The following is a 24,402-nucleotide window of genomic DNA, read 5'->3' as shown; positions in this document are numbered from 1 at the left end:
ACTCTTTAGTGAGATGCTATGTGTTCTTTCTCAAAAGTTGGCATGGGAAAAAAGGAAGGCAGGGCGATTCTCAACCACTTCTCCTGGGATTATATAGCAAAAGAAAGTAAGACCTGGGAGCCGAGTGAGTTTCTCAGCATCACAGTACTTAAGGGCAGAACTGGGATTCTTGACTCCTTTACATCATTCCACTATATTACACTTGTATTCAGGAACTTTAGAAAAGATGAGCTAACTAGAATCAGAGTTATCTGTAAGGCTTTTCTGGTACCTCCTGCTTCTCACTAACACATACCATGAATAAAGTTAACTGCTCCCTCCTCTATGTTCCTAGAATACCGTTCATAAAGCTCGTATAGCTCTTAAGTGCTAATGTACAACAACTAGTTTTATGCAGGGCTATTATTCCCCTACCCAGATTATGAGACTCAGGACACACGGGTACAAAACATAGTCATTTTTGTTTTCCCAGTGCCTAACACAGTTCCTTCCACATACTTATATTCACCAAATATTTCTGGAACTAAATTCAATCCATTGCTATACTCAAGAATCATATTAATGTTTGAGTAAAAATGACTCAAATATATCACAGACCATCACATTATAAAGTTCAGTTTAAACTGGATTTCAAAGGAGACCTCTCTGCAGGCTATTCTAATTAATTCATGACATTTTTCAAAGAATACTAAAAAAACCACATGGAATCATTTCCATTAGTTACCTTGACTGCTCTCTTCCTTTCATGAAAACACTGACCCTAATTACTCCTTACATTTTTACTCTTATATCTTTTATAAAGAACCAATTCATCTTACATTAAACTTCTAAACCATCTTAATTCCTTCTTATGTTAAACTTCCAAACCATCTTAATTCCATCAATACCTTTTGTATTGCACAATATCAACATAATTCCCATCTTTCCCCCTTTCATACTAAATAAGATTATTGATTATATTAATGATAATAGATTATCACAAATGTACATAGATATCTAAATACCTAAAAGTACGAAGACACAATGCACACCAAACCATTTCAGAGGTTATCATGAGGAAAGCAATGAAAATAAGCACAGGGAATCAAAGAAGACTTTAACGTTGTTCCTTGTGTCTTCATGGATTGAATCTTTCAGCATAAGACCAGAAAAGAAAGACAGCAACTGGGAGGAGAGACAGAAAAGACAGCAGCCATAGCTCCTGACATCATTTATGAGCCTTAGCTGCTCATCTAGTTCTCCGGATCTCTTTCTGATTGAGCAGACTCGAGTGGACTTATGTTACTAGCAATCAAAAGAACTTGTCCCAGTCTGTGGCTGATACCACACTTCCCTTAGCTGGAATGGCACATCTCTTCACCCTCTTCATCCCTATTGTCTTTTTATGTCTCTAACCACAAAACTTCCTACTATCATAGGAAACACAAGATGGAAAACTTAAACTAAAAAAGCTCTCTGAGTTCTCCAAATTTCATATTCTTGTTAACAATATAAAGGCAGAAAACCGAAATCATACATACCCTGTTCAAAGCCGCAAGGACCAGTTTGTGAAGATCATTCCGGAAACACTGCTTTTTAACCATATTTAGTTTCTGTTGATATTCAGTATCTTCCCTGGATTCTTCTGGCATGCCTAAATGCAAAAATAGGTAAATAAATAAATGCTTTTCTCATGAACAGCTGAACAGATTGTCACTTGTTATGAACGATCATAATTAATCCAATAATACACATTTGTACTCTTTTCTAATACATGGCTCCTTATCAAAGAAATAACCCCTTGCTTTAAGGAATTTATGAAAATAGTTCATCATTAAATATAAAATAAATACAGCGTGTATGGATGTTTACTGAATTTAAAGGAGCAAGAAGTTATATGGTAGAGGAATTTTCTGCAGCAAACAATCTCTTTTTTGTATGAATAGGCTGTACTTGTGCAAGAAACTAGAAGATTTTTATGCAACAAAGGACTACTTGAGAAAAGCTCAAAGTTATTTGGACTACAACACAAAAAGGTCAGATATGAAACATAGGCATAAAAGAGCAGCTGGAATAACAGTGAAAAGAAAAAAGATTTGTTTCAGCATTACGATGGTAAAGAGCATGTGATTTTATTAAAAGTCCTCTAAGGTTGTATAATAGTATTGAGTTATTTAAAGTGGACATACTCCTTATTAAGCTACATTGTAGCTGAACTATCCCAAAACTGTTGAAAAAACTGGAAGTAAAAAAAATTGGTCATGGAATACAATATATAAGCAAAATTATGAATGAATGACGCTTCCAAAACCTAAGGCTATAAAAATAATTATTCATAAACAATTACTTATAATCTTTGACTTTGATAATTTGTATTAAAACAAACTATAAATTGGCTGCATAGAGCTTTTCATTTAACAAAAATTTGAATGCCAACTACATGCCAGGGATTATGCTACATGCTAGGAATACCACAGTGAACAAGACAGGCTGGATTCCCACCCTCCTGGATCTTTCAGTCCTTGTTTTACAATCAATTCAAAAAAGTTCTAACATTCACTACAGCTGTATGACCTTGAGCAAGTCACTTAAACTCTCTGTGTCTTCATTTTCAGTGACCAAGATCACATTAATTTCTGAGGCTGCCCATTACAGCACAAGCAGATGTGACTACTAAAAGTAGGCCTGTTAAGTAGTAAAAACTTCATGCTACATGTAATGGGTCTCATTACACATCTTTCTTATCTGTCGTAGACACGTTTCTTAAGACCAAATGAACATTCTCATAAATTTCATCTCTGGTCTTTGTTATATCACTTGAGGTTGTAGTATCCAGGATGGATAGAATTTCCTTTCCACATAACAGTTCTTTAAATTGTATGGACTCCAAACGTTTGAGGGCAGGATCCATAACCTAGTCATCTCCAGATCTCCAAGAGTTCCAAGTACAACGCTTTAGATATAATACTTGTTCAAAAAATGTTTGTTTCAAAAATGTATACATAAAATGTAGACGTAAAACTCCTCTACTCTGGAGTCAGGCCACATGTTCGAAATCTGCCTCCATTATATAAGCTGTGACCTTAAATTCTGCACATTTTATGCCTCAGTTTCGTCATTTATAAAATGGGAAAAACAAAAAAAAAGAAAAGTAGTATTTGCTTTATGGGTTGTTGTAAGAATTTTAAAACTTAATATACATAAAGCACTTCAAATAATGCCTGACACATTTTAATTCCTCCATATTGTTAGGTATTATTATTATTATGACTTATAAATGAGTGTGTTTTAACAGTTTTTGTATCCTCCTGTGGCATCTCTTCTCTAGAGTAAACAAATTCAGTTCCTTTTATTGCTCTTATGGTTGCAGTTTTGTATGTATTATCACTTTCCTCTACGTACTTCCCAATTTGCCTATGTCTTTTCTTAATGAATTTTACATTATTTCCTCTAGCACTTGCACTAAGTCAAGAAAGTACAAGTCAAATTATGTGTGTGTGTGTGTGTGTGTATATATATATATATTTTTTTTTGGGTGAGGAAGATTGGCCCTGAGCTAACATCTGTTGCCAATCTTCCCCTTTTTGCTTGAGGAAGACTGTCGCTGAGCTAACATCTGTGCCAGTCTTCCTCTATTTTATATGTGGGATGCCACCACAGCATGGCTTGATGAGTGGTGTGTATGTCCATGCCCGAGATCAACCTGTAAACTCCAGGACGCCAAAGCAGAACATGTGAACTTAACCATACACCACTGGTCCAGCCCCATCAAATAATGTTTTATTAAAAGAACTGAGTCTTCATTATTTTATTAAAGCAACCAGCTCAATCACTTCAATAAGTTATTGTTATAAAAAAGAGGAGGAAGCAACAGTACAAGACTGAAAGAAGCTTAAGACACGTAACACCAAATGCAGTATGTATTCCTGAATCAGGTACTGAATTATACAAACTTGCTGTGCTGCACATCTTTGCTACAATTAAGGAAATCTGAAGATAGTCTAGTTAATAAATGAGTACATGGACATCTAGATACTTTATAAGCATCTCAATTTAGCATGTTCAAACAAGACTCATATTCAATCTCAAAACTACTGGGGTACTAATACCATAGTTATTCACTGGTATACAGAATGGTGTCGTATGGCGGGGATGGTAATATGGTATGGTAGCCTAGAGCAAAGTAGATGGTGAAGCCTTTACCTAATAGAGAAATGTATTTATATATTGATATGTTTATAAAATGTGTCTATTTAGATGTATTTCCCTACATATAGTATAACCATCAGTTATAAAATTATTTTCAAGAGCACCCATTTAATACATCTAAACATCATTGTAAAAAACATCATTTACTTTATCATTTAATACATCTAAATGATTACTGACTATCAATGTTGCTTCAGGGTCAATATAAGAACAATAATAGAAAAGAAATATTATATTCAAGACTTGTTTTTGAACTCAGTCATGCATTGCTTAATGACTGGGATACTTCCGAGAAATGCGTGGTTAGGTGATTTTGTTGTTGTGCGAACACCAAAGAGCGTACTTACACAAACCTAGATGGTATAGCCTACCATACACCCAGGCTATACAGCACTAATCTTATGGGACCACCATTGTATATGTGGTCCATCGTCGACCAAATGTCATTATGCAGCACATGACTATAAAAGACTATTATTTTATTAACTAACATACTTGGCTCTGAATGTCTTTTGATTATCTTTAAAACTCAAAACCACCCTTGAAAGAATAAGGCTGACAACTTTAAGAGTAATCAAAGGGGTTTTGTTTTATTTTGTTTTTACAATCTTCAAACAAAATAAAAAAACTTACGTTAATATTTTCAAGCAAAATTATGTCTGCTAAATTATATCTCAAAAGTTGACTGACAACTGTGAATGAGACACCATGATTCAATTAGAAAACTATTGCTTGAATGGCTATTTTTGTTGAAGGTATGAAGAAAGACCTCTCCTTGAAAAAATGTATACTCTTATACTGAGTACACTCTTTATACTCAGAAACATAAAAGACCTATGACTACAGATAATGGTAGATTTGGAAAGAATTCATTTAAAAAGGAAAAAAACCCAAAAGAACTGGGAATTCTACAGAACAACAACAAAAATAACATTCCTGATATTCAGTAGTCAGAAAGTCACGTCATATCTATCTCCAAACCATCTCTCAGGTCCATCTGCTGCTCTGTTTCCATTGCCGGGCCCCACCATGTCCCACCAGCCTATCATGGCCTCCAACCCAATCTCCCTATAGGAGGCTCTCTTCCTGCCACTCATCCTCTACACCACACTTCTATTGTTATAAATTTCAGATTTGGTCATGACACTACAATTTTTCAACACCTTTAATGAATTTGAATTGACTTCTGTTAAAAAGCACAAATTGCTCAGCATTAAATTCTAGTCCCTTTACTTTCAGTCCTCTGCCTGTCCTTCCACATTCATCCCCGGGCACTGCTCTCCTCTGCTCCACCCTTCACTCAACCCAGAACACGTGCATTTTCTCCTTCTGCTTGAAATGTCCTTCCCTGCCTTTCTACCAGGTCAGCAACATATTTTATCACCCTTCAACCTCAATAATATAATCTCTGACCTATTCCTTTGAATAAATTACTTGTGTCTCCATCAATATTCTTAGCCTTTTATACATTTATCTATAACAGCTCGTCACATCCTGTCTGGTAATTAATTATTTACATATCCATCTACTTCTAAGCTCCTATAATAGTACAGTCATGCTTTTTTTCCTTTAACTTGCATACTTTTGCAGTCATCACAATGTTTAGAACATAAGAGGCACTTAATAAATATGTGTTAAATGAATGGAGGATCAGATATTTTAAATGGGCTTTGGAGGACAAATAAGGTCACAAGAGATGTAAGTAGGAGGTAAAGAGGAGGAGGATGGAAGCTACTGAAATTAATGAGTAAAAGCCACAAGGTTATATTTGAGAAAGAGTCATTCAACCACAGAGTACAACAAGAACTTGGAAGAGCCAAGAGAGGAAGTGTGAAAATTAGTTAGCTATTATTATAGTGCAGACAAGAAAACAACACCACCAAAAAAACTTGGACTTCTCGATGGCAACAGAAATAGAAAAGAACTATCAGAGATGGACACTCTCCTTGGAAATAAAGCTCCACACTTTAATTTCAGTTATTTCTTATATAAATAAATGATTGAATTTTCTTATAAATTAATCTGAGCCTTCTACATCATCATTTTCCTCTATTCTTATTTTTGGGTTAGTAGAAAGATTTGCATTTGGTTAACAAAAACTGGTCCTTTAACTTTTGCCTAGAAAGTTGATATTTCATGAAAAGTCAAAAACTCATTTAAATTCCTATCTCTTCCCGCAATCAATTATAGAACTTACCTGGAACTATGAAATGTAAAATAGCTCGAAGTGCCTCCAGCTGCACTGACAATGACGTCTCATGACTTTTCATAACTGCCATTATTTTGGGGGCCACTGCTGCCATTGTATCCAGGGAAGGGTTACTGGAGATAGAATACTGAAATGGTTATTAAAAGTACAACCTGATTCCCTTGTGCAAACACCAATGTGAAACAAGTGCAGGAAAATAGAACCAATATATTCTATCAGAAAAAGCTATATGAAAATACATTTGAATTCAGTAATATGAGCATATACACTTTTAATTGTTGTTTAATTAAACTTTGTTCTCAAGAAGTTGAATTCACAGTAACCCGGGAATTACTCTACTATTTAGTTTCACAAAACTAAAACTTCCTTCTGATCTACACATGGGTCATTGGCAACAAGCCTGGAAAGTAGGTGTTATCATCTCCATTTTCCAGATAAAGAACTTAGATTGAGAAAGGTTAAATATCAAGGTCTTATCATGAGGAGGTGACAGAGCCAGGGCTGGAACGTAAACTCACCTGACCCCCAAGGCACAGCGTCTTTACATACCAACCTGTTTCCAGAGTAACACCTCCGGACTTGTGATATGGTATTCTTAATGCATTTTATTTACATTAAAATTTTGGTTTCTCTAAAGCATTTCAGCTATTCTTTCTTTTACATATGAATAAATGCCACTTCACGAGATGTCAGAAGGTACTAAGAACTTTCATACAGGCAGTCCTTGCTTTGCACAGTGGCATGTTAACTGAAACTGGTACACATCAGAACTACGTCCTCGCTTTGCATGGTTCTGTGGCCATTGAGATACTGTTCCTCTTTTCCACCTTAAAGCCCCAGTTTAAACACATCCCTTCTGTGTAGGCTCCCCTCTTTTGGTCACCCCAACTGGGTTCACTCTGCTCTTACCACTGTCTTTTTACACACCCCTGCCATTGCATTCTCACACTGGATTGTAATGATCTGTTTACATATCAGTCTCCCCAACTGGACAATGAGTTTTTTAGCGGCAGACACACTGTCATAGTCAATTTTAAATCCCCAGGCCTGGAACTTTACACATTTTACATATGAGGAAACAGCCAGAAAAATTAACTGCCCAGAATCTACAGAATCTTAAATTGTAGGTTATTCACTGTGGTTTTGCCTCATTTATAAAAATTCACACTTCCAGGACCATAAAAATCACCACTTAAGATAAACTTTTCATTTAAATATCCAAGAGCAACATTTAAATAAGAGAAACATGACTCAAAGATCTGATATACACATAAACAGAAATAGATCAGCTGGACTGATGTTAAAAGCAATGTAACCCCATTCCTTATTAGTCTATAGATGTGTTACATACAGTTTGTCATGCTATATGCATTTCATTTATATTTATTTAATAATAGTATTAATAATAATAGCTATGATTTATTGAGTGCTTAAAATGTACCAGGTATTATCCTAATTCCTTTGTAAACATTAATTTATTTAACCCTTACATTATAGACTTATAACCTATGAGGTTATTATTATTATTCCTCTTTATCAATGTGGAACCTGAAGTTCAGAGATCAAAGAGTTGGCTCAAATTAGTGGGAAAGCCGGGACATAAAATCAGTTTTTACTGCAATATCTGTGCCATTTATTTTTTCATTTACCCATGACAGTTTCCTGTACAGCCTCTTTTTTGTTGGAAATTTACTCAGACTCGGCCTAAGTTACTGCACATTCTTTGGGCTAATAAAATGCAAAAAGGCACTGAGCATATCCTGCAGGGGACACCTTCTGTATGTAATTCAGTTTTAGTTTTTTAAACAGGTTTTTTTAAGCCAGCATTCTGTGCCCCCTCCACTCGCCAACCCCCCCCAACCCCACCCCATCATCCACTGTCAGATCTGGTTCTGTTGTGCCACTAACCAGCCATGTAATTTTTACCTCTCTGGACTTGGACTAGACGTGACTAAAAGCTTTCCCAGCTATGGAATGAGAGCAGGAAAAGACAACTAAGGTTACTCAAATGAAGGAACAATCATAAATATTAGTTGTGAAAAAGCAACAACAAGAAGCCGTATCCTGATTTTATCTTTTACACCTTTCACACTTACACAATAATTTGAAAAACTGTTTATGGTTATGTGCTGTATAATTGTCACTTTTCAAAACGGAGTCAACATCAGGCATGAAGCACAAAAGCAAACCTTCGACATATTGATACAATCTCTACCCTCTCTTTCAATATTCAGATAAAATAAGTCTATGATATCAGTGATACGAGATTATATTATACAGTTTCAATCTTCAAGTGCCTTATGTTTTTCTTTTCATTCTTAGGAATATGCTTGAAATATTGATATTCTACCTGATCCAATATTATATATTCTGCATAAGTTCATGCATCTCTATTACCTTCCTTCAAATAGATGATCTAGCATTTTACAGCCACTTTCAGCCACTTCAGGGGAATGTATGTGCTTCCGCATTAACTCCAATACGTTCAGGTATATTCCTTTTGACAACAGGATTTTTCTGAAATTAACTACAAGATTTTTTTAATGTTACTTGTAGAAATGAAAGCACATCTTCATAACTTTGCAATAACACAGAATATTAAGAAGTTCAAATTCATAGGAAAGTATATACAAGTACATTATGTAATTTCTATTTCATTGACAATTTACAGATCATTAATGTTTATTTCTTTAAAACATATACCAGTTCCAATTTTTTCACATTTATTAACCATTCATTGAGTGTTTAATTTTCAAAGTTTTATTCACAGAGAAGACTAGTTCCAGTATAATCACCATACCCCAGTCCATATGAAAGGACTGTTTTTTGCAGAAAAATGTTTTAAAATAATGCCCTCCAAAAGAAGAATGAAAGCTAAATTTCATTCCAATATTTAAAACAATTCCACAAAATAACTGCACTTATATAGAGCTAAGATCACTACGTATACTAGACACTACTGATGTGGGAATAAGTTACAGGTGCATGAACACATTGACTATCCTCCCAGCTTTTGGGGGACAGGGGATGTTGGGTAGGGGCAAGGGGCTGGAACTAGGTTGGGTTGCCTTCAGCCTTGAGTTCCTTTCTCCATTTACCCCAGGGGACTGTACAAACATTATCATTTCTACGTATGCCACCATGTGCAAAGGGATGGAAAGCACTGATACAGAGCATAAATAATTACATACTTTCACAAAGTAATGCCAAAGCTTAAGAAACACACAGATATGCTTTACAACTGATTTTACATTATAAGTGGAAAAGTAACTATATCCCAGCAACAATGATTACAAAATAATTTTCCTCTTCATAGTAAACTTCCTTCTTTAAACGCAAACCCAACGTCTTAAAGTTTCCATATAAATATCAGTTGTCTTGAAGCTGCAACATAAATATCAATTCCAATATTACACGCTATAATTCAACACTTTGAGAGTGGCAGAAAGGGAAACTCAAGAAGTTTGAACCTAAGTACTGTTTTGAACAATGAGTTATCAATCTCAAATTTGGAAAGAAAGAAAAAACAGGGCAAAACTCAGAAATAAGTGCAAGTGACATACACATTCTAAATTACTGCCCAAATCTGAAAACTCATACCTTTTAAAGACATCCAGAATATCACACATTAAAATATGACAAGGAGTTGGTTATTTCACTTGGTCACATCAGAAGATTTAATAACCCCTCCTAAAGTGGCTAAATTCTAACCAAGGAGATATACTTTGAACGACAGAAGTCATTCTGGACCAGCAGTTTTCACATTTTAAGTGTGGCTCTGAATCACCTGGGGGGAGGGCTTGTTAGAACACAGATGCTGGCTCCCAACTATAGAGTTTATGATTCAGTAAATCTGTGTGTGGCCATAAAATTCACATTTTTAACAAGTTCCCAGGCAACTTTGCTGGTCCAGAGACTACACTTTAAGAACCACTGTCCTAGACATTAACCTAATTTAAGACTTGAAAAATTGAGAATAGAAATTTCATCAAACACTAGACCTAGGAGAAGAAATCACATCACGGAGTCACTTCAGAGTTTACAGAAAATTTTACACATTTCATCTCCTTTACCAGCTATCTACATAATACTCTTGACCCCATGTATTCCATTTTAGTGATAAATTATCTGCCTTAAAAGGCCAATAACAGTATGCAACTTTCTTCAGGTCTTTACTTCAATAGTCACCTTCTTTCCTAGCTGCCTAGTCACAATTTCTCCTCTGACCCCTAACGTATATCCTCCCTCTTTGCTTCATTTTTTTTCTTAGCTACCTCATATGTGATATATTTTATTTAGTCTTCTTGTCTGTTTTCCCCACTAGAGTTTAAGCTCCGGGAGCCTGGGATGTCTATTTAACTGATGTATCCCAAGTGCCCAGGGCATTGTCTAGTATATAGCAGAAGCTCAATAAATATTAGCTTAATTAATCAATTAAACATGGAGAACGTCACACAGATGTTTGAGCCTTTGCCTTGGGACCACCATGGTAGAACCCAGTTCTTCTGGCTGCCAATCCAGTCAGTTTTCTAGAAAATCGTATCCAGCCCAGCACACCCAGTGTTCCCAAGCATCTCTCAATGAGAAGTTGCCCACAAAGGTTGGTGAACAAGCTGCTCAAGTTCTTAATATTCTCCTAAAGCAGAACTCCAAGGACAATACAAGGGATCTGAGGCAGTTTACCTGGCAGATGGCCAAGAACAAAGAAGGAGTCAAAAGAGCAGAGAACTGATTCTGAACAAAGAAATCAAGACTGACTCCAACTGTAACGAATCCTCAGACACCATAATAAGAAGCAGTCCAAATCTCACAAAAGCATGGTTGTTTTGCTGGCATATCAAAGACATTTCTAGATGGTTAAGAATTACAGCACCAACACAATGTTGTTTGTACATGGCAAAGGTTGGTCTCCTCTTAGGTGCCTCACACAAAAGTAGCCAAGTCTGGTCCTCATTCTCAGGACTGAGATCCCTATCCAGGCCTCTGCACAGTAGAAGACGGGAGATTCAAGAAGAGCAACACCCCTTTCCTATCACTCCTATTCTGATTCATTATCCCCAGGGGCAACTCCTGCTTCTAATAGCTCTTGCCAGCCCAAGCCTTTTATTTATTTATTTTTTTAAGATTTTATTTTTTTCCTTTTTCTCCCCAAAGCACCCCAGTACATAGTTGTATATTCTTAGCTGTGGGTCCTTCTAGTTGTGGCATGTGGGACGCTGCCTCAGCGTGGTTTGATGAGCAGTGCCATGTCCGCGCCCAGGATTCGAACCGACGAAACACTGGGCCGCCTGCAGCGGAGCGCGTGAACTTAACCACTCGGCCACGGGGGCAGCCCCAGCCCAAGCCTTTTATTAAAGTGTCAACAGAGAGGTGGAGTGAGAAAGGAGGAAAAGGAAGAAGAAGTGAGTTTTCCTCTTGATTTGACTTAAATAAAAGCATAAACGTGCATGATGTGGTTTCTTTACTCCTCTCACACTATCCAGGTTCTCTACTAAACACTGGTGCTAACACTGGTCTCTGTTTCAGGTTTTTAGTGTTTTTCTCTTTTTTCCTCCCTCCAAAAATATCCTACAAGAGCTGCCAAGTCCCAATGCCTTTATGATGAGTTTCCTCCCCAGGTTTTCTGGCAGTATTTCCTGTTCATGGGGGCCGGAATCCGAACAGCCGGACCATCAGTTTTAAACTTCAAGAGTCCTTCCAAAGGTATAACAGCCATTTTTCTCTCCTTCATAATGCAAAGCTACAAGATTTACATACAAAGGACTATGTTCAAAAAAAAATTTATAATGGACAATTTTACCAGATTTTAAAATGGTGAATCTCTCTCTACCCACTGCATTTCTAGCAAGTTTTCCAAAGAAAATAACAAGAACAACATATAAAGGAAAGTGGAAAAAGTAACCATTTGATGTTTATTATATGCACCAAAAAAATTAAAACTCACTGGACGCAAGCTAAAGTCCATCAACAAGAAATTGGTTTATAAAATAAAATATAGGCGTACATTGGGAAACTACACAGCCATTAAAAATGATCCATTTATAGTGATCAACACAAAAAAGAAAAAATATAAAATTTGGTTATAAAAGTGAATAATATCTCATTTCTGCAAAAAATATAAAATACATTGTATATATTGTGCAGCAGTACATACACAGAAGACCAAAAGAAAAACATCAAAATGTTTATTTTCTTCTTTATCCTTTTACCTATATATCAATATATCTATATATCAGCCACATATATCGATATATTTGAATTCTTTACAATGTGTTGCTTTCACAATCAAAAAAATTACCACAAATGAGTTTCCTTTTATTAAAAAATATGGTGTGCCCCTTACCGTTCTGTTCTAACAGAGTCGACAATGCATTCGCAGAGGCCTGGAAGACTTCTTTTGACGAAGAATGCATCAGCATGGAGAGCATCACTTCCCTATGAGCTGGGAACCTTTCACAAATTCAACCACAGTATGAATAGCAATCTTTTAAACAATTAGCTCAAATATTCACTTATCACTATCTAATCTCTCTAACAGCAAATAAGGGCATATAAATAACATTCTATGCACCTCCACTTACAAGAGTGAATTATAGTTAAACAATTTTATATTTAAAAGTTAGATTTAAATCCATTAAATACTAATAAATATTTGTTTCTTCCAAGTGGATATGCAGCAGAGGGGGAAAAGAGACTCAGCAGATATGCAGAGGTGCTAAGAATAAAAAGATAAAGTGAAAAAAAGAAGATTACGGAAGCAAGGAAAGGGAAAACAAAAAAAAATCAAGAAGAAGCAGAGTGAGTTTTAAAAATGCAGAGCATGCATATATTCTCTTTTAATAATGTATTTATTTTAAAGATCTCCTATGGCTATTGAGGAATCAGTGTGCTATGCACTGAAATTTATAAACTGCAACACGAGCCTACCTTACCTTAAACTCTTAAAAAGACCGCTCAAAGTGGGATTACTAGGATGCTGGTTTAACACATAGTTTTCAAAAAAATTAGTTTCTTTTCAAAATGGAGATATTTAATTAAACAGCACCTGTGTCATTAATTCCCTTCCGATTGGCAGTGGATCACTAGGTAAACAGGTTGCCAGGATTTGAGATGTAGAATATTACTATTTAAATTTCCAAGGTAAGTCATTTAAATTTTAAAATCCGGAGTACACACAGCAAATGATACAAATATAAGTAGTTGCCATAAAACACAAAGGCTCGTGGACATGATACACAGAACTCCTATTTACAGTTCGTATCTTTGGGAGAAAAAGCCGGTCTTATGATGCTTGAATAATGCTCCCGTAGAAAGCCTCCTCAAGAACTGACAGCTTCAAATAACCCTCTCAGGAGAAGACAGGTCAACCCTGCCACATCAAGTGAGGAATCACTACAGGACGCTTCCAACCATATCTAATTCCTCTTACTGACCATCTGCTGGCTAGTCACTGCAATAGAAAAGGTCAGAGATGGCTCTGCAATTTCTATCACTTGAGATTAATTAATATGGCAGTTTTACGTGATCAGCCAGAAAATTGAAAAGTTCTTTCTCAATGATTCATAAATTACTGTGACTTTGATTCCAAATCTCTCAGTAATAACTCTCAAACACACAAACTTTTACTAACTATTAAAGGCAATAGGATCAAAATATTATATATCCACTACTGTTTTGTGGCAACACTTAAAACATAAACACCTATATCAAAAATATTTCTAACAATAAAATTGCAGTTATGGTATTTTAAATAGGTTGATTAAAAATATAACTGAAATTTCCTTTCATGCAATATCAAAACTACTCACTGGCCGTCTTCATCTCCAATCTTCTTGTGTAAACTGTTTTGGTACATAAGGAGATTATTTAATGCCCAGCATGCGGCCTCCTGGATTAGAAGAGGAGAACAAGAAAGTTATCAAAACACACATACTGCACAAACATAAGTCTGAAAGCTATAATATTTATGAAACAGTCCAACCTGCACATGCTTATTCTTTCTATGCCATGTTAATGCTTTGTAACAGGCTTCCAGCCAGAACAATTTCTCTTCTTCCTCCTCCTCTTCATTCTCCTGACTCTCATTCTTTTCCTCTAAGTCTTGATTTAAGAAAATGGTCTCAGCTTGAAAAAAATACAAATATATGATTTACTTACCACTTGAAAGACCAACTCTAAGTCCATATTTGAAATACTATCAATAGAGTGAGGTAGGGGCCGGTCCCGTGGCCGAGTGGTTAAGTTCGCATGCTCCGCTGTGGCAGCCCAGGGTTCGGATCCTGGGCCCAGACATGGCACCACTCGTCAAGCCACGTTGAGGCAGCGTCCCATATGCCACAACTAGAAGGACCTGCAACTAGGATATACAACTATGTACCAGGGGGGATTTGGGGAGATAAAGCAGAAAAAAAAAAGATTGGCCACAGTTGTTAGCTCAGGTGCCAATCTTTAAAAAAAAAATAGAGTTAGGTATTCTTTAGTAGTGGCCTCAGCGAATTATAAAGACCTTTTTTATATATTACTCACCTGAAAACACTGCCGTCTCATGCAGATAATGATCAAATGAGGAAGAGGGTACCAACCAAAACTAAGAGACTAGAAGAGGATTGAGAAGATTAGCTGCCCAATAACAAAGCTAAATCAAGGATGTATTTGTTGATGTATGAACTGGGAAAGGTGTACCTATCACAACTGTTAGTTCCCTCGAAAATATCCTCTACTGGAAAATGGATTGCATTAGGGCAGAAAGGGCATTTAATGCTTCCTCTCTACATAGGACTTTCTTGTTACAACGTTATCTTGTCATAATGTTAACATTCAAGATCAAATGCACCTGTAAGAATTTCCTTTTCAGTACAGTTACTTACTGAGGAGTGCTAAACAGCTGAGTGCTGCGATTTGTAACGTCGCATTCTTTGAATACTGCTGCACGGCTTTCACCACAAATTCATGTACCTCATTCAGTACCAGGATATTAAAAAAATTACCTAAAAGTTAAGTGAGATATTAGCTGAATTTTCATCCATGGAACTTAAATTACCTTTGATTATATAACAGTGTTTAAATCAATAAATTTGAATAGTGATGAATATTTTTAATGACATTAAACAAAAACATTTAATTTAATTAAGGTGTTAATTAAAATAGTTTTAATTAAAATAGCTTAATACAATTGCATAAAGTTTTCAATATTTATTTCATGCAGTCATTCAATTATCAATTCCAACAGACAATGGAACTGACCAGGCAAAAAGTGTAAGTTTGGATTATATTAATTTTGTGTTCTTCAACTCCTTCTCATCATCGTCATACAAAAACAATGAGGTGCCTGTTATACGTGGCACTACAATATAGACAAAATAGCTTAATTTTCCACCTTCTAAAAGATGAGGGGAAAAAACCCTCCCTTGTCATTAAATGCTCTTGCTGAAAGAACCTTCTTCACTTACAGGAATACTGCTCAGAAAACCCACTGGCACACTTATCATTACCTGATCTTATCTACGATGATCTGAAGAAGAAAAAGAAAAGAATATTTCACCAGCCCTAACCTATCTCAGGAAGAAGTACCATGCCTTTTTACACTCATTCTTCTGAGAATCAACACATCATCCAAAAATCTAAATCCTAATGAGGAAATAATTTGTAAACGATGTTCCAGAAATATGTGCCTCATTCCATTTAGCTTATTTGTAACTCACTAACAATCACCAAGTTTGCTTCTGGAAGGAAGAATGAAACTCCCATTTAGCTATAAGTATAATTAGATGATCCCTGAGACACAAAGCCAAAATTGGAAAAGATCCTATATCACGAAAGCTTAAAGCCCACACTAAATATTAATAACGGCTTCAAAATCAAAAGGCAGTTTAACTAAATATAGCTCTTCTTTATCAACACCATATGTTCTTGCCTCTCCCACATTCATCCACAAAGCAGACATACTCCACAGCCCTTCATGATCTCTAGTCTTGGAGAGTCATTTCAGAAAGATTCTCTTTGACATTTACCAGCTTATCTAAACTTGGGTTGTCCCTTTCTCTTTTTTTTCCCTACAGTTATTCCCATGCCACTGCCAACAGCTGCTCTACCGCTGACTGGGCGAATGCTAGTAAGACTGGCCTAATCTTACTTTCAGGCAATTTATGTAAAAATACATGGTAAATTTTATAAGGACTTTAAACGCATTAAACCCATAATTAGATTACATAATTTGACAAAATGCTATTTATTTATTGACTGTGGGTTTTAATTTTAATTTGAGGAAGAAGTTAAAAGTTTTATTCAGCTTCTTTTGAAACAATAACAGGGACAATAAATTCTCTAGTCATTAAATGGAACACATAACAATCTGTTAAGAGATAAATGAGAGAAAAACAAGCATCCTTAGCTGAAGATCAATTTGATGGGTTTTTATTTTCGAAAAAGTTACAGAATACTACGAAACTTATAAATGATATGATAGTTTGAATGGTTTATTTAATTTCATTTGTAGAATGCCATGCACCCTTAACGTGCCATTATGGACCAGTTTGGTAACCAAGTGTCATCTCCCTAATTACGACAGTAAAACCACTTCCTCCTCTGGTTCATTTCAAGGGATTAAAGTGAACTCACATTTAACTTGTGCAAGTTGTAACTTGACTGTGGTAAGTTGCAGAACATGAAATAGAGAATTGTATATTAGTGTGCTGCTCTACTAGCTAGATTTAAGACATCAACTTTGGAATTACATTAAAACATTCTCAGATATCAGTTAGTTCGTGTAACTGTGTCCTTCTTCGTGAAAATATAATGAGTCAAAATCTCACCTGATAAAAGAGGCAAACTAGTAAATGGCCACTACATTTTAGAAGAAATGCTTTGCTTTGTTTAGGGATGCAGAAATCTGGATTTTCAGCCTGATTTCACCCCTTACTGACTACGTGACCTTGGATAAGACGTGCAGGCTTGATGAAATAGGTCCTCATCTGTAAATGTGGAGATATTTACAATATTCCATCTCCCAGGATTGTTTAAAGGATCAAATATATATATTTTATATTTGAAACTACTTTTGAAACTGAAAGATGTGCAAATATTAAGACATTATTATCATTTCTCCACAGTTTTGGTCATATAACAAGCATTAAATAAAGGCTTATCAAGGAAAGAAATAAAGTTGTACATGCAAATTAGAATTCAATTTGTAAACATTCCATTTTAACCAAAAATACTTAGGAACTTTCTCAATGCCAAAATCAATTTTTGAATTATACAGGAGATACTATAGTCATGGTTCTAGAAGTGAAAATATAAGTTGCCACAATAAAACCCTGAAAATCAGTTTTTTGAAATAGACGATCTTTTTCCCAAAGTTGCAGTGATAAAAAGCGAAATGCCCATTACAATAATCTTGATTTTGCACAAAACGTTTTCTAACGATCCTTCTTGGGAAAGGCCATCAGAAGCAATTTCCAATAGTTAATGATCCTACCTTATTTTTCACCAACCATTCATTTTTTAATGCATTTTTCTGCTGCCAAAAATATGGAGGAAATCTCCAAGGTATGTATGTGGGCGTGGGGAGGAGGCTCAACAGGGAGTTGAAACAAGAACTGTGAGCTGAAAGCAATGGACAAGCCAGAGTAGCCTGTGGGAAAGTATGGATCACTGCGATCAACAGACTAGCCTTGGGTCTCTCCAAGGTAGGGTGGCTCAACTGGAGTCTCCCACATTAAGCTTGGACCTTAAAAAGATTCCAAAGTGCTCCTACATCAGTCCTGTGCCCTGACTCCCGGCAAACATCTCTAGAGGAGCATTTGTAATTCAGGTCCTCAGGATTCTCAGAGATTAAGCTCAACCAAAGAGCAACTCACAAGCATACAAGAAAACAAGACTCTATGACAGATGGCAGTCAGCACAGAAGCAGTGGGTTAGACTTCCAAGAATTTCATATATTGGAATTAGCAGATACAGAACACAGGATAGCTATGTATTAACAATTAAAGAAATGAAAATTAGAATAAAAGAGAAAGGGGAGAAAAGAAAGAAAAAGATGAAACACGAGGCAGTCCAACATTACCTGGCAGATCTGAAAACAAAAAGAAGATTTTTAGAAATGTATTTTAAAAATCTAATAAATAACCAAATTGAATTTATCACAAGAGTGCAAGGTAGTTTACTATTAGAAAACCTGTAACTATAACTTTCCATATTACCAAGATAAAAGGAAAACAAAGATCTTAATATATTCTTTTAATATTAAACACAATACTCGTGATTTTTTTTTAAAGCCCACATGTAAAAATAAAAGCAAACAAAAAACAGAAGGAAACTTTTTAACTTGATAAAAGCTATTTGACACAAAACAAACAAGACAAGATTAACAACAACAACAACAACTAAAATCTTCTAACAAGCATTATTATGGATTGGAAAATATTAAAGCATTTCCTTTAAAATCAAGAACAAGACAAGGATGCCTACCATCACCGCTTCTATTCAATCCTGTACTAGTAATTTGGGGCTGTGCAAGAAGACAAGGAAATGAAACAATGGCTGTAGGGAGAGGAAAGGAAGAATCCAGATTGTCACTATTCACAAATTAAATAACTGCTACGTAGAAAACCTAAAAGCACTGACAAATAAATTGTTAGAATTAATAAAAGAGTTTAGAAACGTAGGTAAGATCAAGATACAAAACATAATTTGCATTTCTTTATGCATACACAGTCTAAAACTGCAATTTTCAAAGAGACACCATTCATAATAACAAAAAAAATAAGGTATCTAGAAATAACTAACAAGATGTGCAAGACCTGTATGGAAGAAATTATAACGTAAAGTTGCCAGTTCTTCTTAAATAAATCTATATATTCTATGCAATTCCAATCAAAATCCCAAAGGAGTTTTCCAAGGAACTAGATAAGTTAATTCTAAAATTTATATGAAATAGTAAAGTTGTACCCAAAAAAGAAGAATGTATGTTGACTTGATTTATTAGCTTTTTGGATATCAGGACTTACAGAGCTATGGTAATTTAAACAGCATGATCTAGATCAAGACAAATCAAATTAACCAATGCAACAGAACAGCAGAAACAGAAACAAATATATGACACAATATATATGATAAACATATAAATAATACATGTATATTAAATACATATTCAGTGCATCATACCACTAGAAAATGGATGAACCATAAAATAAACTGTGCTCTCCATATCATAAAAGAAAAGGAATTGAATTCCTACTTTATAAAAAATAATTCTAGACATTATAATACTTTATTTCTTAAATTAGAGACAATTGGGATAAAATATAAAATATATTTATTACTTCAGGGAAAGGAAGGATTTCTTAAGATACATTAAAAAAGGCAAATCACAAAGCAACTATTAAATTAAACTATATTACAAAAGTCACCAAAGATGATGAAAAGACAGTCCACCAATCAAGAGAAGATATTTTCAACACATACAATCAACTACCAAAACGTTGTTATCCAGAACCATGAATCAGTTTTTTAAAAGACAGCCTATACTATGGAAAAATGGATAAAAGACAAACCATGTATTTTGCAAAAGAGGAAGCACCAATTACAAAAAAAATTTGAAAAGATATTCACCCTTATTTATACCTTCATAGCAACACAGATGGTAGCAGCATAAAATAAGAAAGAAACCAAATGTCCTTGGATAGGAGAATGGATAAATAAATTGTGGTATATCCACATAATAGAATACTATATACAACTATATGCAAAATATTCATGTCTTATAAACATAATGTTAATTTTTTTAAATTGCAGAAGATAACATTCAGCATGATTCCATTTTTATTAAGCAAAAACAAGCAAACTAACAATTTTGTTCAGGGAGATATGCAAATATAGAAAAACTATATTTAGAAAGCAAAAGACATATCAACACAAAATTCTGGAAAGTATTAACCTCTGTGGAGAGAGCAGGGCAAGGAAGTAGCCTCGAGTAGCTTTACCAGCACCGGTAATGTACTAATACTTAAGTTGGGTGGGGAATTTTTTTGTATCGTGCTTTACATTTTCTACTTATTATACTCATTCTTTTGTATGTATCAACTATTTACATAATTATACTCTAAATATAGCACTAACAAGATTTCTCTTAGATTCCACACTCTATTTTTGTCACTCCTTTTAAAATTCCATCTAGGCAAGGCAGAAAAGTTTTCTACTTTATAATATTTCCATCCAAAGTATGTCAATATGCTACTTATCCATCAAGAGACAACATACATATGCTATATACATTAACATCATATAGACTGTGACAATAAATTAACCAAGAATTATATAACTCACCTACTATTTCCATCCAACATATGTCTTAATATGCTACGTATCCATCAACATATAACATACATATGCTATACATACTTACATCAACAATACTGTGATAATGAACTAACCAAGAATTATGTAACTCACCTAATGTAAGCCTATGGAGCAAGCAGCAACTCACTTCTTGAATTTTTTCACTGACAGGGAATGCTTTCATGGCTTCTACCACAATATTATAACATCTGACGTTGCCGCTCATGAGGACTTCAACATTATTGCCTAAATTTAAAGAAATCATAATTATCAATAAGGTAATCATGTCCCCCTTTGAAATATGCACACAAAGACATCTTATATCGATTGTAAACACATGGCAGCATAAGGACTACATTTCCAAATTTAAATATCATCTTCTGTCAAATAACTATAAAAAATACTATGCTGTTCATTACTCACGTAATTTAGGACTTATCGCTAGCATGAAGGGAAGTTACTTTATTCCTGTTTCTTGGCTTAAAACTTAAATAAAATAAGGGTAAAATGGAGAGTGCTTTTATATAAGTCTGAAAATGTAATGTCATGGCCGTAAGTTTACAAATAAATGAATTTGAGGCCTATTTCCTAAGGAGGCACTACTCCACTGGATAATGGCTTTCATTGTTCATTTTCCTCAAACCAACAGAAGGAAAATCAAGATTATGTCACATAATAGAACTGCGAAATTTAACTATGATCTATTTCCCACCCATTCCAGAAGAACATTCCAGAACAGCCAGTGTATGAGGCAGCCTTCTCCTGAAGGCACCAAGATAGAAGGGGGAAAGAAAGGGGGAAGGAGGGAGAAGAGGCTTAATATTAAAACATATGACGAAAGGACAAACACTGGTGAACCAGAAAGGAAAGGAAGAATCCACTGGGAGAGGCAATTAATCAAGAGAGCGAGTGTGTGAACCTACGTGGAGAAAACTAAATTCTATATCTGAATGAAATGTTGACTATTCTTAAAACAAACAACAAAAAAGGTGTTTGCAAAAGACTTTGTGTTCTTTTTCAGCCTAACCAAAACTACCCAATCGTGTTCCCCAAACTATATTTTTCATGTTTAAATTGTATTAAAAAACATAGAAAAACACGTAATGACGAAAGGAAATGGCCTCTTAAAACAATTATCTGCTTTTACTCAGAATAGCAAACGTGATTTTCTCTAAGACTCAAAGACAAATGTCTTTCAATTAGAATCAGCGTTTAAAACGCTTGATTTTTTCATTTTTTGTTGCTACTTTCTTTGACCTTTGCATTATGAATCAACAGATTTTCACTGGCATTATGTCAGATGTGGGTGGAAAACAATGAACTTCAAAAACAGCCAGCCCAAAATAAATAAATGTATAAAGATAGCCAAGGAAAAGCAAAATGAAGAATACATTCAGTTTGTTGGCAGTGAATGACTCAGAGAAATTTAAAAGAATGTCCCTTCCCTCTTATCACTCAGCCCCATCCACTTTCAGGTCTTTAACTTCCCATGGATAATAAAATGATGGATTTTATAACCATCACAAAGCAAGGGGATTCTTTCACAAGGGGATTGGGCTTTTACTGAAGTCCCACATCTGCAGATTTCCATGTCTGAAATCAAGCTAATTATGTAATAATACTGTCAATGTTTTTAAAACACTTATTACATACCAGGTACTATTCTGCATTTTTCACATTATTTAACCCATTTAATCCTCACAACTCCACATACAAGAAGACGAAAATATTACTTGATAAATACATGTGTATATCCTGTACAAACCCACACAGGTAACACACAAAATACAAAATGCTCTTGTGCACTTACGACACAAAAGTAATGGAATCCGAAGCATTATTTTAACCCATTAGCAATCAATGGTAGCATACACAGCATACTAATTTGTTCTCATTTATACTTTTTTGTGACAAAAGTGGCTAGATTTCAAAGCATCACAAAAATGCCACACAAGAATCACAATAAAGTACAAACTCCTTCTTTTGGCTTTTCAGGCCCTTCAAGAGCTGGTTATGTCTTCAGCCTCATCCACGGACTCTACCCAAGCCATTCCCTTGCCTCCATTAAATGACACACAAGCAGACACTCGGGGCTGCGCGTGCACATGCGCATACGCACATGCACAGTCCTAAACACAGTTTACTGGGCTACTTTTATCTTCTTGAATGCACTATGCTCTGCTTGCTCCAGCACCTTTACACTTAAGATGCCCACTGCCTGGGACATTTTACTTGTACTCCCCCTTCACTTCACACTTCCCTATACACGAGGTCTCCTCCTCGTTCAGGTCTCTGCTAAGAGATCTTGCCTCCCTCCCTGGTTGTTCTTACAACCCTCACTACTTCTGCCAACACTTGCCTTATAACACATTGTAATCCCTATGTACTTATCTGTATCTCGCATGGCACTATGGGTTCTGAAAAGGCAAGAACACGTTTATATTTTTTGCTACTGTCTCCGCAGCACTGAGCCCAGAGCCAGCTGCGTCACAGTATCAATAAATAAAAATTAATTAAATGAGTACAATGAATCAGTTTAGCATCCACAAGTTTCTAAATAATAAAAACATGCTTAAAACACGCTCAGAAAGGAGATGATATATTGTAATTTTTCAGGTACAAAAAAGAAATCACGTGTATAGGCTACTTACAAGGAATTGCTAGGGAATGCAAACAGTGCAGGACATGAAGCACAACTTCCTCTTCATCTTTAAAATTTTTTAATGCACTTAGCAATATCATGTAATCTTTATTCTCAACAAATTCAGTCAGTTGCTCCTCTGAAACTAAAAAATGAAAGACAAAATACTGAAAAAGCTTAAAGATGATATAAAAGTGCAATTACTCAAAAACATAATATTCATGATAATTGTATGTGACGTGGTAAATACAAGAGATGTCGACTAAAAATATATTTCAGCAAAAAGCCCTTCCTAAGAATTTTATAATGGGGAAAAAAGCTGATGAGATTAAAATAATTTTGTTTTGACCTGTACTAGTTTCTCCATGTTTTGAAGTGTAAAAGTGATACTAACCAAACAGTTCTCAGAAAAACAAAATTATTTACAATTTCATTTTGGGGATTCTAGAGAAAACCGACCTGTGACGAATAAAGATGTCCTACTGGATGTGAACACATCACAATAGTTAAAAGGAGTAGTTAATGGTACACCATTAAGGGACAGCTCAGCTAAATGTATCAGTTCCAGAAAAACAAACTCTTAACAAATGACAAGTTCGAAATACTGTCTTAATGGTCTTAATTTCATCAGAGATCAAAAACCATCATCACTAATTTTCATAATTAAAGTCTTCTGATCAAGCCAACGAGTTCCATTTGGAGTCATTTTATAAGCAGGAACCTCAAAAATAGATTTAAAAATCTGATTTATCTCGACTGAGAACGGCACTGACAAAAATGTTAGAAAATGCAGCACTCTTCTTCATGATCAACATTACTTTTTTGTTTTTTAACTTTATACCGATGATCCATATAATACCACGTGAAATTGGTTAGGTTCTTCTAAAAAATGAGTATCATGGAACCTTCTCGTTTTATGGAGCAGCTTCCACAGCATACTTTCAAATTTAGAAAATTAACTTTACAGGTGCTTCCAAATCCTAGGGAACTTGGTACTTCTTGGAAATTCAGAAATTTTTCAACTCAA

General features: G+C 35.1%; 1 protein-coding gene across 3 annotated transcripts in view; it reads right to left on the bottom strand.

The window, feature by feature from the left end:
• Window positions 1–24,402, bottom strand: part of LRRK2 (leucine rich repeat kinase 2) — a 134,030-nt gene that overhangs the window by 96,378 nt on the left and 13,250 nt on the right. For all 3 annotated transcript variants that reach the window (XM_070493944.1, XM_014827725.3, XM_070493945.1), the window contains 9 exons: window positions 23,386–23,520; window positions 20,849–20,980; window positions 15,265–15,384; window positions 14,379–14,521; window positions 14,206–14,285; window positions 12,741–12,847; window positions 8,795–8,924; window positions 6,386–6,510; window positions 1,521–1,633 (listed from right to left, as the gene is read on the bottom strand). In XM_070493944.1, coding sequence (XP_070350045.1) covers window positions 1,521–1,633; window positions 6,386–6,510; window positions 8,795–8,924; window positions 12,741–12,847; window positions 14,206–14,285; window positions 14,379–14,521; window positions 15,265–15,384; window positions 20,849–20,980; window positions 23,386–23,520 — 1,085 coding nt within the window. The remainder of the gene's footprint in view (window positions 1–1,520; window positions 1,634–6,385; window positions 6,511–8,794; window positions 8,925–12,740; window positions 12,848–14,205; window positions 14,286–14,378; window positions 14,522–15,264; window positions 15,385–20,848; window positions 20,981–23,385; window positions 23,521–24,402) is intronic.

This window comes from Equus asinus, chromosome 22 (assembly GCF_041296235.1).
Source record: "Equus asinus isolate D_3611 breed Donkey chromosome 22, EquAss-T2T_v2, whole genome shotgun sequence".
Classification (NCBI taxonomy): domain Eukaryota; kingdom Metazoa; phylum Chordata; class Mammalia; order Perissodactyla; family Equidae; genus Equus; species Equus asinus.
This window is presented reverse-complemented; position numbering and strand designations above follow the sequence as displayed.